The sequence below is a fragment of the Podarcis cretensis genome, assembly GCF_951804945.1.
Source record: "Podarcis cretensis genome assembly, chromosome: 17".
Taxonomy (NCBI): Eukaryota; Metazoa; Chordata; class Lepidosauria; order Squamata; family Lacertidae; genus Podarcis; species Podarcis cretensis.
This window is the reverse complement of record NC_137187.1, coordinates 11,562,878-11,579,581: the sequence shown is the minus strand read 5'-3', so window position 1 is coordinate 11,579,581 and position 16,704 is coordinate 11,562,878. Positions and strand designations below refer to the sequence as shown.

At 41.0% G+C, this 16,704-nt stretch overlaps 1 protein-coding gene across 2 annotated transcripts in view; it reads left to right on the top strand.

Moving 5' to 3' along the window:
* KCMF1 (potassium channel modulatory factor 1) overlaps positions 1-16,704 on the top strand; it is a 45,197-nt gene that overhangs the window by 26,921 nt on the left and 1,572 nt on the right. For both annotated transcript variants that reach the window (XM_079959667.1, XM_079959668.1), the window contains exons 2-6: positions 1,186-1,353; positions 7,197-7,336; positions 12,654-12,755; positions 14,448-14,622; positions 15,141-15,423. In XM_079959667.1, coding sequence (XP_079815793.1) covers positions 1,186-1,353; positions 7,197-7,336; positions 12,654-12,755; positions 14,448-14,622; positions 15,141-15,423 — 868 coding nt within the window. The remainder of the gene's footprint in view (positions 1-1,185; positions 1,354-7,196; positions 7,337-12,653; positions 12,756-14,447; positions 14,623-15,140; positions 15,424-16,704) is intronic.

Sequence of the window (16,704 nt, the reverse complement as noted above, 5' to 3'; positions counted from 1 at the left end):
CGTGCTTTCGAACTGCTAGGTTGGCAGGAGCACAGACTGAGCAATGGCAGTTCACCCCGTCACGAGGATTCGAACCGCCAACCTTCTGATCGGCAAGTCCTGGGTTCTGTGGTTTAACCCACAGCGTCCCCCCCTGTGTCCCCGGATCAGGATATACTCTTGTGCAAATATAAAATCAAACAGAATAACTTATTCTGTTTGGTGGATGGGATTCTGCTCCAGCAGTAGCTCCACCTTAAGGACAAAGTGGGGGAAAGTGATTTTTGCAGGTTTGCCCCCTAGCACCATCTCCCATGCTCTTCTTTTAGAGCTGCTTTTCAAAGGGCTGTAGGTGAAAGAAATTGGTGAAATTCTTCTTACCCTTCCTCCAGCAGAGTGTTCCAGGAACAGCATTATCCTTGGAAAGTCTGCGTTCAAATCCCTGGCTGCAGAAACATTGCAGAATGTGAAGAAAATTTGTATTGTAGAGCGAGGAGCTCTCTGGAATGTTAAACTTGCACCTGTTGTGGGTTACTGTGTGTTTTGAAAGGGAAGATGAATGATTTTTCTGTGTTTTATCTGACAAATGTTGACAGAAGAATAACTTGTTGCTACTTTGGTAACAAGGACTAATAGAGAGGTTGTGTGGTTGTGTCAGATGAAAGATCTGGAGCTGAAAATTTCCTTCTACCATATTCTTCTGTTGAAAAGTTCCTCCTTTTAGAAACTCATTATTTCATTTTGTTATTGACCATTCTTCTGAATTAACACATTGCAAGTCAACTGAAGTGGACACAATAGTAGTTATAGTTAAACTCAAAGTTACCATTAACTTTTAGGTGACTACCATTGGAAGCACAGATATTTATCTACACAGCTCTTCAAGCGTGCTACAATTAGTATGTTAATGATACCCAGCGATTTTCATACTTTGAGTTCTTGTTTTCAGGGTTAATTAAGAAGATATTCACTAAGCAACCCAAATGGGTTTCTTTCACATAACTGCAATAACTACACCCAAATTTGTTGTTTGTTCATCCAGTTTATAGCCCACCTTTCTTTCCCAATAGAAACTATGTGACTAACATGAAACACTTAACAGTGGAGTTAAATTAATTTTAAAAGTTGTAGGTATTACTAGGTTCACTATTTTACATTTAAATATAGTATAATGTATAGTTAATAACCATTTCTTTTTGTTTGTAGGTGTCAGCTGCGATGCATGTTTAAAAGGAAATTTTCGAGGTCGCAGATACAAGTGTTTAATTTGCTACGATTACGATCTGTGTGCATCTTGTTATGAAAGTGGTGCAACGACGACAAGGCATACAACTGACCATCCAATGCAGTGCATACTAACAAGGGTAGATTTTGGTAAGTTATTCTTGCTTTTTATTTTGGTCACAATACATATATCGTCATTTTTATATAACTTAGGATGTTTCCCAAACTAACCTTGCTCTTTTCAGATGGCATATGTATTCATTCTTTTGTTTTGCTTTTATTTTTCTTCATTTAGTTTTGATTGCATTTAATATGAGCACTATTCAAACAAGCACTGCACAGGGAATTAAAAAAAGTTAAGCCCCTTGCTGACACTTTATGATTTTTAGCCTCCCATCCAATCGATGTTTACTTGGGAGTTAAGCCTAACCGAACTAGGTGAGACTTCTGAGTCAACTTGCCTAGAATTGGGTTTTGTGTATAAGAAGAAACAGGAAGATGGGAAGGGATATTCAATTATTTTAAAAGCACATGAATTTTCATAAACATGAATAATCAAATACAGGTTAATTACTTTTTATTGTTGCTGTTCATCAGTGTTTTGTTTTGTTTTGTTCTATTTTGTTGAACCCGGAATTAGAAGGAAAAACAAGTGAAGTTAATTCCTTAGCCTTTCAAGAGGAAGTAGTAGTGTGGCAAGTGGAAGTAGAATGCAAATTGTAGATACAGAATTCAAAGTGTAGGGAGATGTGAGAGCGAGAGAAAAAATTTCAAAAATGAATTGCTACCTTTCCCCAGAAAACCGAAGATATAAACCTGTGCAATATGGCTATTCTCATTTTAGTGGTACAGAACTTCAAATATTAAATTCCAATAACATATATATGAAAAGCCCACAGCGTAATCAGAGCAGAGTAAAAGTGGCCAGCATTCCATCAAAAACAACAAGTTGTTCCATTTTGGTGGTCAAAACATGTGTTGGCTCAGCTGGTGTATGTTTTGACCACCAAAATGGAATTAGATGTCTAATTTGTAACTGTTTCTTGTTCTCTCTCTCTCTCTCTCTCTCCCCCCCTCTCTCTCTCGGAAGAACTGCTGTAGCCACTGCACTACACCTTTTGACTTTGATACATAACATAATCACTTGCTTAAACCATGTAATTTTGCCTTGCTAGACATACTACAGGTTTGGGCAGCCTCTGTAGCTTCAGTGCACCTTACTCATTTCTTGTATCTCCTTGGGACATACCGCTACCTGGGTTGTAATGGTGCTATGGGAGTGTAGCTATAAAATACCTTCCAGTGATGTAAGCAGGTTCTCTTTTACTAATTTTATAGACCTCTCTTACCTTGAGGTTCTATGACTTTATCATTGTTGAAAAGTTATTTTTAATACCTATGATCAAAATTTACTTGTCTGAAGCATTTTAAACTCCGTTCTTCAGCCTGAGATAAGACTTCTTTGAGGCCAATATTTTGTTTTGAAGTGGTATTCAAATGGGGGGGGGCATATTAGCTCTCCAGACAAGTACCAGAGCCTATATTTAGCGGAATACTGCTTCCAGGGTATGTGGTTGTAAGTCTATCAAGTACAGGTTTGTTTATAGTGTGGTTTACCTGCCTCCTCTCAAGCTTGTTTGGTGGTTTGACAAAAATAGGAGAGCTGCAGTTTCTTCATTCACACATTACAGTGTTTCCTCCTCATCCACTTATGAATTATGTTTGTCTGCTGTATTCCAGGTTCAACATACAGCCCTTAGCTTGTCCTGTCCCTATTCTCCGAGTGGAGTTGCAGGAAGTCCAGTCAGAAATTTCCCGCAATTTATTCCCTCCCTTCTGCCTGTCCATTTCTCAGCCAGGCTTTCTGTGAAATCTTTGGGAGAAGAGGATCTGTGAAAGAGCCTGTGTGGTGTCAAGCAGGGAACTGGGGAGACCCAGGTCCAAGTTTCCACTGCACCATCAAACTCATTGGCTACTTCACAGCTTGTTGCAAGGATAAGATGGGGTCGAGGGAAAATCTAAAGGCTCAGATGTGTTTATTTCAAGAAAATGGGTTCATCCTGGAAGTGTGGTGGTGGTTGCATGTCAGGGTTCCAGTCATGGAATATCTGTAATTGCCTCCCTTCATGGATAGGATGGTATGCATAGTAAATCGCCACAACCCGTGCCAGTACAGGGAAGTGTATCGTTGGTATGGTGCCTTTTATTATAGAAGAGTCTGCACAGGACATAGATTACTGATGGTAGCTATATGCACAACCAGCAGAGGGGTGTGATTGTGCCGGACTGTGCGTTGAGAAGAACTGTGCTGCTTCTGCAGCGCTGTGCATCAGAAGCACAAGGGGAGAGATGAGTTATGAATCAGGCCTGAGTGGAACTAACTTGCTGTTTACAGACCAGCTCATATCCTGTTCTGCTTTCTGGTTTGTTTGCTGTAGTGTAGAAAAGGACTTCTGGAGCTCCAGACTTCTTGCAGAAAATGAGGGGGCCAAGTTTCACTTTGTGAAATGTGACTAATGTCTACTGTGGCTTATAATTTTTCCCATGTTACATTTTGTTCAGACATGTGTCACTGGAAGACCTGAGTATACTGGGCCTTTCTCGCTATTATTGGCATATCATTCTGCTTTGCATTTCATTTTAAAAGAAGATTCAGGAGTGAGGAGCAGGAACAATTCATAAACACAAAGGGACAGGCGGCTCTTTGCATTTCCTTCTCTTTGATGAACCAACCCTTTTAAAAAATTGTTTATTTTTAATTCAGTGGGTAAGCATGTGTTTTTTTAAAAAGAAAAGAACAAAACAACAGTACACATCTTGGATATATAAAAGAAAATAATGGCACCATTTTTATATATATAAATGCACATTTAGATTAAAATAATGAAAGAACGTTAACAGATTCTAACTAAGAAAGAAAAATTGGGGTAAGTCATGGGTAAGGTAAACAAATGGGGAAAATACTAAAACTACTTTCGGATAAATAATTTGTGGGTACTATATTGAGCTTGGGCGATTCTGAGATATGTAATAAAATTACAACAAATATCCGCATAATCCTCAGGCTCTGCATTTTCCTGCAGCTTACACCGCTGATGAGCAATTTTTTCCATGACTGCAGCATGTACAACCCTTTTGAGCCAGTTATTGATTGTAAAATTTGAAACCATCTTTCCATCCCTGGGCCCACAGCAGGGCAGGTTTCCGCTACCAGATAAAGGACAAATGGTTTTAATGTTGCTGAAGAGTTGTTGCTTTAAAATGTAGAGAGGAGGTACCGAGTTTGAACTGGCTGGACTACGTTACCAATAATGTTGCTAATTTCCCCCATAACTGCAACCCAGAACTGATTCTTTGCATTTCCTTCTCTCTGATGAAACAACCTTTATTATGATAGTAGGGTCTAGAATATAGAAGACTTCTATCCCACTTTTAAATATGGGTTCTCAGAGCTGCTTGCGAAAGAAAAATAAAACAATATGAATAAGCATCAAATGAAAACCAATAGCATAAAATGGAACAGGTCCATCAAAGCCAGCAGTTAAGTGCCTCAGCAAATGGATTCACCTGCAGGGTTGACTGCTTCAGCCTGGAGCTCTGCTGGCAAGCACCGTGCTGCTGTCAGGAGAACACCACTCCCCACCCGTCAAAACCACAAACCACCACTAGCTTTATCTATGGTCTTACAGATACATTGTGATGCCTGGATTGCAGTGCGAAACTTAAGATTTGCCCTATTCGGACATGGATTCCAGAGGTTTCTGGCTAGTGTCTGGGATGACTGTTGCAAATAGCTAAACCAGAACATCGTTTACAGAAACAGCGGTAATGGTACCAAAAGCTTTGCTCTGCAGACCAAAACTGATTGGGAGGCTACGTGTACTCTTAAAAACTCTTCGTGCTCCTAAAGAGATTAAAATCTTTTATAGTGAGAAACACATGTACAGTGGTACCTCGGGTTAAGTACTTAATTCGTTCCGGAGGTCCGTTCTTAACCTGAAACTGTTCTTAACCTGAAGCACCACTTTAGCTAATGGGGCCTCCCACTGCTGCCGTGCCGCCAGAGCACAATTTCTGTTCTCATCCTGAAGCAAAGTTCTTAACCCGAGGTACTATTTCTGGGTTAGCGGAGTCTGTAACCTGAAGCCTATGTAACCTGAAGCCTATGTAACCTGAGGTACCACTCTGTTACAAAAAGTGATGGTTCTTCAGTAGATTTTCATTTAAGAAAATATTGGTTGACTACAAGGTGGCGTAGGGAGCTTGTTAGCTTATTGCCATGGATATAGTTTTCTGGGATATTCATTAGAACTCACTTGAAAACCGTATTAATGTCACTTATGTGGCCTCATTAAAATCTGCTTAAGTGCTAGAGTAGAGCTATGCAGAGCAAGCTTTCTTAAGTACTGTCCTATTTCTGTTGGTTTCTGTGGGACCAGGTAGCAGTCTGTATTCCCGAGTGATGTTCATGCTCTTCTTCAAGTTCACATAAGCATCCTTTGTGAATTTTCATAGCTTGGTATGTACAACAGCATTCAAGGATATTTTTTGTATTGTATGAATAGCTGTACTTGGATCTTTTACCCAACCTTTCTTGTATTGGAGTAACTTTCACTGCGGGGAGAGTGGGATTATCCAGCCTCAAGCGTTCCGTGTTGCTTTAATGTTTGCATTGTGCAGTCATAACATTTCTTCCCTGTTGAGAAGAGGGGTCAGCAAATCAGAATCCAACCTCTGGGACCTGCATTCTGTCCCTGCAGCCTGTCTCATTCCTGAAGTAAACCTTTCCCCTGGACTGCAGTTAAACAGTTTGGTGGATGTTAATCTTGGTTTCAGATTCTGGTTTAAGGGAATTGTTGGTTAGTTGTAACCAAGTTTAATGTTAGTGCTGACAGATTCCTTCAGCATAGTTAAGACATGGGGAATGGGTGGGAGTTTTTTCAGGGAGGCAGCACATATTTCTAGTAGAGGTTATGTCTCTCATTATCGTCGAATCGGAAGGGATCACCAGGGTCATCTAGTCCAGCCCCCTGCAATGCAGGAATCTTTAATAACCAACAACCCTGGGATCAGTTCTCCTGCTCTACTGGCTGAGTCCAGTCTGCCAAGTGCACTGCTGCTGTTGCTGCTGCTGCTACTCATGGTATATTCATTTCATTGTGGGACTTCTGTGGGAACAAAGAAAATGCTTCTGCTTTCAATGGGGAGATAGCATTTTCCTTGCATAAACACATGTCAAGTAAGGCTTTATTGCCATTCTACAGTTGTGGTGGTGGAGAGCAGCAGTTTGTGCTTCTGCTTGTATATTTGTTTGGGGTTGCTTAGCTTTGTGACCACTTTCTTGTGAGTCCAGGTGTATAAACTCCTACCAGCTACAAATGCAGCAGAGGAAAACTGGATCTGGTGTTTGAGCTTTTCTTGTTTAAAGAACTAATGATGTATATTATTCTGTAAGATGCCTCAGTGGTTGTTGACACTGGTTTGTTTTCAGGTGTGAAAATATTAGCACACTTAGCACTTCTAAGCATAGTATTATTAGGATTACTTTGTGTAGGGAAATGCCATTAGCCTTGTAGATTCTTTCTCAATTCTGAATAATAATAATAATAATAATAATAATAATAATAATAGATTATGTGGCTAACAAAACACAAAACGAAAATCCTGTATTGTGAGAGATGATTAATTGTGTTCGATTGGGTGTGCAGAACAACTTGTGTAAACACAGTAGAACTTCCGCATCCCCAAAATCTGCTCTGGAGAGTTGGGGGCAAACCCAAAGCAAATTTGGGGGCTGCAGGGGGAAGAAAGAGAGGAAAAGTTGTGTTGTACTCATGGAAGTTCCACACATACTGTGAATTAGTTGGATGCAACTCTTCTTAATTGAATTGTACATTAGACTGTATGTTTGAGCTAAGTTTGGTGTGTCCTATATTTGTAACCATGATCATTTTTTATGAATGGAATTCTCACATATCTTATTTCCCCCCCAGATTTGTACTATGGTGGAGAAGCTTTCTCTGTAGAGCAGCCACAGTCTTTTACTTGTCCTTATTGTGGAAAAATGGGGTATACGGAAACATCTCTTCAAGAACACGTTACTTCAGAACATGCAGAAACATCAACAGAAGTGGTAAGCACAGTCTGCCTTGCTTCTGAATAACACCAACAATAACTTGAAATTTTTGCCTATCGTGGGGGTTTTTTAAAATAGAAAATTAGTTACAATGAATGAATACTAATTTAATATTAAAAGTTGCAGGAGATCACTTACCAATGTCTTTTTTCCCCCATTGACAATTTTATTTTCAGGTTTTCTCTTCTGGCCCTGCTTCCCATGGAAAATCCTCCCATGGAAAATAATACAGACTTTACCTTGAGAATGCTTTGTGCCATATCTGAGCAAATGCAGTTGCCCTTTCTCCATTCTGAATGCAAGGCCTCTTATTTACACTTGGAGGAAAAGTGTGACCAAAATGCTTTAAAAGAGAATCAAGCAAATTCATGGAGCAGAGGGCTATTGAGGGCTAGTAGCCAGGATAGCTATGGTCTACCTCCATAGCTGGAGGCAGCAGAGCTTTTGAATATCAGCTTCTGGAAACCACAGGAGGGGAGAGTGCTCTTGTGCTTGAATCCTGCTGGCTGATTTCGGCATGAGTTCGGCCACTGTGAGAACAGGATGCTGGATTAGATGGGCCACTGGCCTGATACAGCAGGCTCTTCAGCCAAATATCTATCTTTAGGGTGTTCAGAGACCTTCAAGTACTTTATCTCAATAATCCTTACAACTACCCTTTAAGGTAGACCAGTATTACTATCCATGCATTTCCAGAGGCTGCCCATGAAGCTCATTTGAGCCAGAGACTTGCTAGCTTGTAGCTCATACTCTTTAACTATGCAATATGCTAGCTTTCAGAGGATAACATGCATGGGAGAATATTCAAAAATATTTGGGTTGTGATTTCTTTTGGGAGGGGGGGCATCAGAGGAAACCTGGTTCTCTCATTTTCTATGCTTTGGTTACAGTAAGATCCCTGTTCTTTTGTTAACATCGCAGGCTTGAGCTTAGTAGGGTGCAGTTTCACTTTTACCTAGGTAAAAATACCTATATAGTGTTGTCATTGAATCAGCATATTCTGAGTCCATCAGCTTGTGGACAGTTTAGTGGTTGGAGAATAAAACAAATTTTGCTTCCAAGTGCAGGTTTAAATAAGAAATTTGGTGCTGAAATTTGCTAGTTTTCAGTTAAAGAATGTTCAGCTGATTCATCATTTTCCTTTTAATTGATTATGTGTAACTAAATATGCACATTATCAAAACCTCCATATGCTGGCTTGAAATACTGGACGAAGAACATCTGTTCCATTATTGTCCTTATAGCGAGGCGTTCCAAATATGTAACCAAGCACACCTTTCTGCAGTTGAGGTGTTTGTATACCTTCTTGAAAGGCTCAGTTAATACTCAGAGTTCAAGCTTTCATTGACTAATCTACCAATTAAACCTTGCAGCACTACTGATCTTACAATTCAGCCTGTAACTTAGTTAGGATTGATTCCACAGGGTGGCAGTAATGTTTCATAGATGTGAAATACTATACCAGTCTGAATGGTGATGATAGTGCTTAGCAAAGTGCTCCATTCTTCCTGGTATCCCAGGCATTGCTCTTGAGAGTTTTCTGTGCAATGCCGTAGGGAGGTTAGGCTTATTCCAGAAGTAATCAGAGGATCCATAATCCTGTCTCATTCACTTAGAAGTCTCTCTGTCTCTGCAAATGTGGCAGGTTGCTTGCAGGCAGCTCTTAAGGTTTTCCCCCCGTGCTCCAAACTGGTGACTTAGCAAAGGCAGTTCAGGTAACAGCAAAGGAGAAGACTGGAAGGGGCAAAGGTGCCTGAGCACTGCCTAACAAAATCAGAACTTGTATATAGATTTATTTAAAATTGTATTCATCAGATTTGATGCACCAATAGGTGTGGCACAGAAAAGCTTTGAAGTCTTGTATGTTTTGGTCTCCTGGATAAATTCACACAGGATTATCTGTCATTTATAAAAATACTTGGGTTTAAAGAGACTCTGCATAAAGGGATGGAAGAATTATTGGGAAGCAAAACTTCGTATGTGTCAGTGCATGTTTTTGCATAGTCAGATAAGTCTGCATTTTGTGTTCATTTTATTTCTCATTATTGAAAACAGAATGGCAAAAGAAGACACAGCAAGTTTAAAAGTATGGAGACATGTCTGAAGTTGTTTCCCGTCCCTTTAGTAAAATGATTGAGCTAAATCAAATCTCTCATATTTATTGAAACACAAGTGCTGTTAAATCTTCCCTTTGTAATCGTTTGTTTTCTGTGTAAAGTGGCTGCTGTGTGCCATGTTTCTAATTATTATTACAGTTGTTTTATGTATTGCCTTTTGAACCACTGAATCAAGGCAATTTGCACATAGGATAATTAAAAACAGTTAAAAACACAAAAAAGAACAGATGCCTTTAAAACAGAACTAAATCTTTTAACAAATGGACACTCGTGGTAAACACCCATTTATCCATCTGGGAAATATATTTGATGTTGCATCTGCTTCGTGGTTTTGTTTGCTTTTTGCACAAGTCCTACTTTCAGTACTTTTATCTGGCTTGAAAATAACCTCTTGGCTGGGGTAATAATTGTTTTCAGACAAGACAGCCCTGTGTTTAGTATTGTCCTGTAATACTAGTATAAGTGGTAGGTGATCTGCTTTTGTCCTCATCTCCTGGAAAGGAGAAACAGCTTCTGTGTGCTGCCTCCAGAATGAAGATCCTCTGCTTTCAAGGCTGCTTACTAGGCTTTCTGTTTCTCTGCCTTTCTAGAGAGGAGTGGGAGGGCGGGGCAAGTGCAAACCTCCAGAATGGAGCTCTCTCATACAGAATTCTGTTTGGGACTTCCGGGTTAGCGCGATCGGATTAATGGCGGATTCCCTCCGAGCTCCGGAGGGAATCGGCTCTGCTGAGGACGGGTCTTACCACGCCGGCGACGCGGGGACCCTTAGAAACCGCAGGCGCGGAAGCCTGCGGACTTGGTGACTCGGCGGGCACCTTTAAGCGCCTTCCCTGACCCACGAAGAGCCTTTTTAAAGGCTACGGAGAGGGTACGGGGAGCGGCGTGGTGCTGTGAGTAGACCGCTACTTCAGTGGAGCGTAGCCGCGAGCCATGGCCAGAGAGCGCTGACTTTTTCCCCAAAATTCGGACTGTAAAATAAACAACCCGTGAGTAGATTGGAATCTGGACTTTAAAATTTATACCTTTGAATTTGGTACAATCGGGGGATGTGCTAAAGGGAAGTCCGCACCCCCCCTACCTACAAACGATCTAAAGCAAGGATTGGAGAACCAAGGTGGAGAGTATTGTTTTTGGTGTCAGATAAAAGATACTTCAGTGAATTTGACAGAAGAAGTCTTTGTGCTGGAGAAAAAGTGAGGAATTTTGGAAGCTTTTGTGTAAACCCCCCCCCCCCGAACCCGGGAGTGTCCTGTGCGTAAGCCGGAGGAAAAAGAATAAGGAGTTTGACAGCTGTCAAAGGAGCTGTCAAACGGGCGGTTAAAGTTAAGAACTTTGTTACTTAATAACTCTCTGAATTAAAAGTGTTGCATTTGAACTGAGGTGGTTGGAAACAACGTAGCTATAAACAATAAGTAATGGACTGTTGGAAAAGGACTATCAAGTAATTGGAATCCCCCTAGGGGGAACTAGAGACATTACAATGGCTGCAGAGGGAAAATTACTGGCAGAGATAGAAAAAATGTTTTTTCTCGTGGGAATCCTGCAAGAGCAGAGTACGGCTATGAACAAAGAACTTATGACCTTGAATTCTAAAACAAACAACTCTGCTGAATGCATAAAGGATTTGACTAATAAGAAATCTGCAGCTGAACCAGAAGAGACATTTTTGGAACAGGTGGAGAGGAAAGAAGGAGCGGAAAAGGAAAATACCAATCAGAAGCCTATATTGTCAGGAAATAAAGAAGAAGATCTTCGGATTACAAATCTGCGAAAGATGAGAAAGATGAAGGAGGAAGTCCCTGGAGTACCTGGAATACTGGAACTTAAAAGAATAAAGAAATATGATTGGGACTTCCTCTTTGAGTATGGGAGAGCAGCTGACCTTTTGCAGCAACTGCTTTTAAGTATTTTGGATGGAAGAAAACTTGGTGTGACCGCGACTGAACTCCTTCGAGACCTGAGGACCAACAAAAAGGGTTACCAACAAAATCGGCGGAGAGAGACTGACAGAGACTTGAAGGCCTCGGATGTGAGGAATCCGGGCTAGGAACTGTTTCTGTGGACATAAGGGATGGAAACCGGGGTAGGGAGGGAGGGGAGAACAGAATTTTAAAATTTTATGATTTTTGTATTTGGCCATTATGACATATAATTAATTAAAATATAAAGGGAGAAATTCGTGGGAGAGAAATTAGGTCGACCTTAGAAAAAAGATTTAATGTTTATAAGAGAATTGGATACGTTAAATGTGGATAAGTAAAAAGAGTTAAGTTTTAAAAATAATAATAATATGTTAAAGATGAGAGATAAGAACTTGCTGAATTAATTATTGGAATTGGGATGTATGAAGAGGGGGTGGGGGAAGTCAAGGAAAGAGGGTAAAGAAAGTAAGAGTATGAAATTATATATGTTTTGTTTTTGTTTTTGTTGTGTGTGTGTGTATAAAATGTGAAAACCTAATAAAATTTTTATTAAAAAATAAAAAACAGAATTCTGTTTGGAAGGATGTGCCCCAGTTGCCTGGACTGACCCTATATTTCTTTCCTTCCCTTTCTTGGTAGCAGAGTTTTAGGGACAAAAAGCAGTTCTGTTGGGGAGAGATGGCTAGAGAATCAGTCCAAGCAAGCCCCCTCATCTGGAGTTTGCCAGGATAAACTAGGTGGAGCTGATGAACTGCTTCCTCTCTAGCAAGGAAGAATATACCAGCCCACACTCTGTCTCCATAGCAGTGCCATGGAAGCTGCCTGCTCTTTTGGTTTCTTTTAGACACAAAGTCCTCCGTGTTACGTCTAGGGGAGTCAGAGAAGAAGCAGTTGCTTTAAGAGCCGTGGTATGGGAAGAAACTATGAAGTACCAAAGACAGTTGCTCATCTTGGCTCTTCCCTGTCCAGGAGCATAAAAGGCACAGGGCTGTACCTGTTTGTATGATAGCAGCTCCTTCCTGTTTGTACTGGCAGCAAGGAGGGGAGCAGTGCTCAGGTGACAATCAGGTGAATGAATCTGGTTGGGGGCTTTCACTGACTTCCTGATTATTTGGAAGGCTGGTCTTGAGAATCGTTATGAACTGAAGGGTGAGTTGTACAAGGGCTGCTATTTTCTCAGCATGAGAGAGTAGTTTCTGTTCAGTGTGTTGGTCAATTTTTTTTTGGCCTGGAAGACACTTGCTCATATGGCCTTTCTTTCTTCTGTCATTACAGATTTGTCCGATATGTGCAGCATTACCAGGAGGAGATCCCAATCATGTTACGGATGACTTTGCAGCTCATCTTACACTGGAACATAGAGCTCCAAGAGATTTAATATCCTTGCCTAAGTCAAGAAGAAGCAACTGAAGAATTTTTGCCTTCTATGCTAAAAGCCACCCATGTTGATTCTGAAATAGGTGCTTTTGTTAGCGTGTTACATAGTTTTCTTTGAATAGCTAGATAAGCTATACTCTGCTTGGAGCACTTCATGTTAATTGCACCACTATTGGCTAGTATAAACTGATAGGATTTATTTTCCTTTCTTTTGAGGAAAGATTTGAAAGAAAATACGTTCTGTCTGAGCAAGTAACCTCTCCTCAAGCTTTGGGAATGCTCCAAGAAAGAGTTCAGAAGAATACATTCCTGTAGCTTGTAATTCCGTTGGCATGTTGCCTCTGAGACTGTATTTTCTTGATTTGCTTTGTTATAGTTCTATGCCGCTTTTCATTCAGATATATCCCAAAGCGGCTTACAAACAATAAATGACAATAACATGACAGAACATCACAAATACAGCACAGATGATATAGAATAATTTACAGATCCTCGGTGAAACAATTACAATCTATAAAACATTATTAACAAAGCAACAACTAAAAAAATAAGGTAAACATCACAATTAATGCAAAAGTATATGATTTAACAAATACACACTCCCCACTCCCCATGACTGATAATCTTTTACTGTATTCAGCTCATTAGAATACACATACCCATAATGCCCAGGGGAGCAACTCCCTTCTGAAGGTTCCTTGGGCTGGAACTGGGGCAACGCGGGTGAAACTAGCCACCCCCTGATAGCAAACAAAGTCTTTCTCCCCTCACAGTTCTTCCTCTGGATTTGGCATTTGCTGCGCATTGCCCTGCTCTTTGCATCTATAATGCTAATATTGTGCAAAATTGTTTTTAATACACCCAGTGTGATTTTTTTAGATAAGGGGATCTGAAGATAGAAATGTAACTGTTTTTTATGACCTTGCTAGTTACTGGGGTTGTGCTTGGTTCACACCACGCTAAGCTTGAGAAGACACAAAATAGCAGTGGTTCCCAATTGGGAATTGCCTAACCCACCCAGGGGGTCAGTGGCACCATTCACATAACAAAAACTACCTTGGAGATAATCAAAATTTTCCAAAGCAGGGAGCGTCCATGGCTTGACTTTTGAATAACAAGAAATCCACGATACATAGCTAATTGGGAACCACTGTATTATAGCATTGGGGGCAGGCAAGCTGGAGCATGCCTCTAGCAGAGCAGCGCACCCCAAATTCAACACATTTGGGATGCCAGCGGCACACTAAGCAGAGTCTGCATACTCAGTGCATCTGCTTTATGTGGCCATAATTGTGTCGAATAATTGGGCCCTTTCACCAAGTCTGGTGTTCCATTTCTCCCATGCGAGTCATGCAATGGGGAGGGAAATTGCTGTGTCTGCTCTTCAGATGCCATGATTGCAGCCCTAGGCTTGGGAGGAGAGATTTAGGGCTCTCAGCCCAGCGCTGGCCACGAGAGTGGTGTGTTCCCATTAACAAGAGCTGGGGCGGGGAGGTGTGTTTGCATACAGTATGGATGCCTGGTGAGTGTAGTGCACGGGCCTTGGAGGGCTGGCTAGCCTTGAATTGTGGCCATTTCTCCTCTAAACTAAGAAGGAAGCTTTGCTCCTGTTCTTTACAAGTCCATTGTCTTAGTGGCTAAGGCGTTCCTGTTTGCGTGTTGACACTTTCCTTCCCTTAACTCATTGCTTACGACGAATCCAGTGGTGTTCGGCATGTACGTAGAATGTTTCACCCAGGCCGGGGTTTGGGTGGCCCTCGCGCACGTAGATCCAACATGCACTTTACTAGCAGTTCCACTGGTGGTTTTTCATCTTCGCAGAGTTCATATTCTCCAAGCAATAGGGAAGCCATGGATCCTATAGCTGGTAAGATTTGTGAATATTTACATATCCCTTTGTATTTTTGTGCACTTGCATGATTTAAATTCTTCCACCTCGCCCCCCCCCCCCCCCAAAAGCAGGAATATCTGTTGTTAGATTTTATCTCTCTTCCCTCTAGAATAGTCTTCAGTGAATCAGAGCTTTAAACATCCACATGGATGTTTATATTTTTAAGAAGTTGCTGCAATGATGAACTATTTGAGCTGGCTGAGAGAGTTTTAAGGAACTGCTCTGAGCAATAATTCCAGCCGCTTCAAAGTATCTTCACGGCTTGTTGAATGTACTACTGTGTTGTTAAAACACTAATGATGTGTCAGGGTAGGAGATCATTGGGGCTGCATTTTAGGGACTATGAGTATACCTTCACCCGTTTTACCCTGTAGTAACAAAATGGGAAGCTTATGGAATAGATACTGTGGGAGAGTGAGGTGGTAGTGGCAGAGGACTGTGTGGTTATGTTAGAGTCCACTCTTACTTCCCGAATCCTTTTTTTATATTGGCAGAGCTTTTATCTCAGTTGTCCGGCGTGAGGCGTTCTGCAGGGGGACAGCTCAATTCCTCTGGCCCTTCCGCGTCTCAGTTGCAGCAACTGCAGATGCAACTGCAGTTAGAACGGCAGCATGCACAGGCGGCACGGCAACAACTGGAGACTGCACGTAACGCGACAAGGCGCGCCAACACTAGCGGCGTCACCACCACTATAACACAATCCACAGCAACAACCAACACATCCAACACAGAAAACAGTCAGCAGGCTATCCAAAACTCTCAGTTCCTCCTTACAAGGTAACTCGTTCTAGAGGGTCGGAATTGTAATTATTGGTTCTGAATCACTCCAGGAATTCAGCCCCGCTTTTGAAATTTGTGTATTTTGATGGCATCTTCCTCCTCCCCACAAACTGCTTTTTAGCCACCTCCTTCAGCAGTCATTATCTGCAGCCAAGCACACGTAAACTTTTGTGCCTTTTCTGTTACTGCTTGTATCTACTAAAAAGAGATTGTTGGCTTAAGTGGCAAAGGGCAGAGAAGGGGATAGAGTTTTAAAGTGGCTCAAACTGTAATTTAGAAGTAGGCGTTGAATACAAGTTTTTCTTGCAATTCGCATTCCTGGAAAAATCAAGAAAATTACTGAGCAATCTGAGGGCCGTTTAATACAGTGCTGTTATGTGTAGCTGCAATTCATTATGTTTAACTCTGAATTCCAAGATGCTGGCATATTTTAATTTTTTTATGATTCAAAATACATTACAAATTAAATCCTTCATATATTCTCAAATCTACACATTACAAAAATGGTATCTGTTGTAAAGTAGAAATACCGAGATAGTAATGGATTCATCAGATATTTCTCTTTAATTCCTCTTTAATTCTCTTTAAACAAAATCTCTATGAGAACTCATAATATAGAACAAAATGGAACCAATTAATAATGGCCCTCCATTGTAGACTGATTAAAATATTTTACATATGTTATTTTAAAATCATTTTCATCTCTTCTGACATCTTCCAAAGACATTATTTTACTGAAGGAGACTGAGTGTGTTGTCAGTTTCAAGCTATGGCCAACTTTTTACTGTCACAATTTACATTATATGCTAACTTTGAAATAGTTTATAAAGCCTAAAAGGAAAGTTAGATCCGGTAGAACTGAGACTAATCATCATCTGCGTGCCTCGTGTGCCCACTACATGTGATTAGCAGCTTCCACTGTCTGCACAATGTCTCCCAACAGCCTGCTTTTGTACCATTAGAAGTCTTAGGTAACCCCAGTGGAGTAAAATACAGTGGTGCCCCGCAAGACGAATGCCTCGCAAGACGAAAAACTCGCTAGACGAAAGAGTTTTCCGTCTTTTGAGGTGCTTCGCAAGACGAATTTCCCTATGGGCTTGCTTCGCAAGACGAAACGTCTTGCAAGTTCTTGCGAGTTTTTTTCCTTTTTTCCCCTTTTTCTAAGCCGCTAAGCCGCTAATAGCGCTAAGCCGCTAAGCCGCTAATAGCCGTGCTTCGCAAGACGAAAAAACCGCAATACGAAGAGACTCGCGGAACAAATTAATTTCGTCTTGCGAG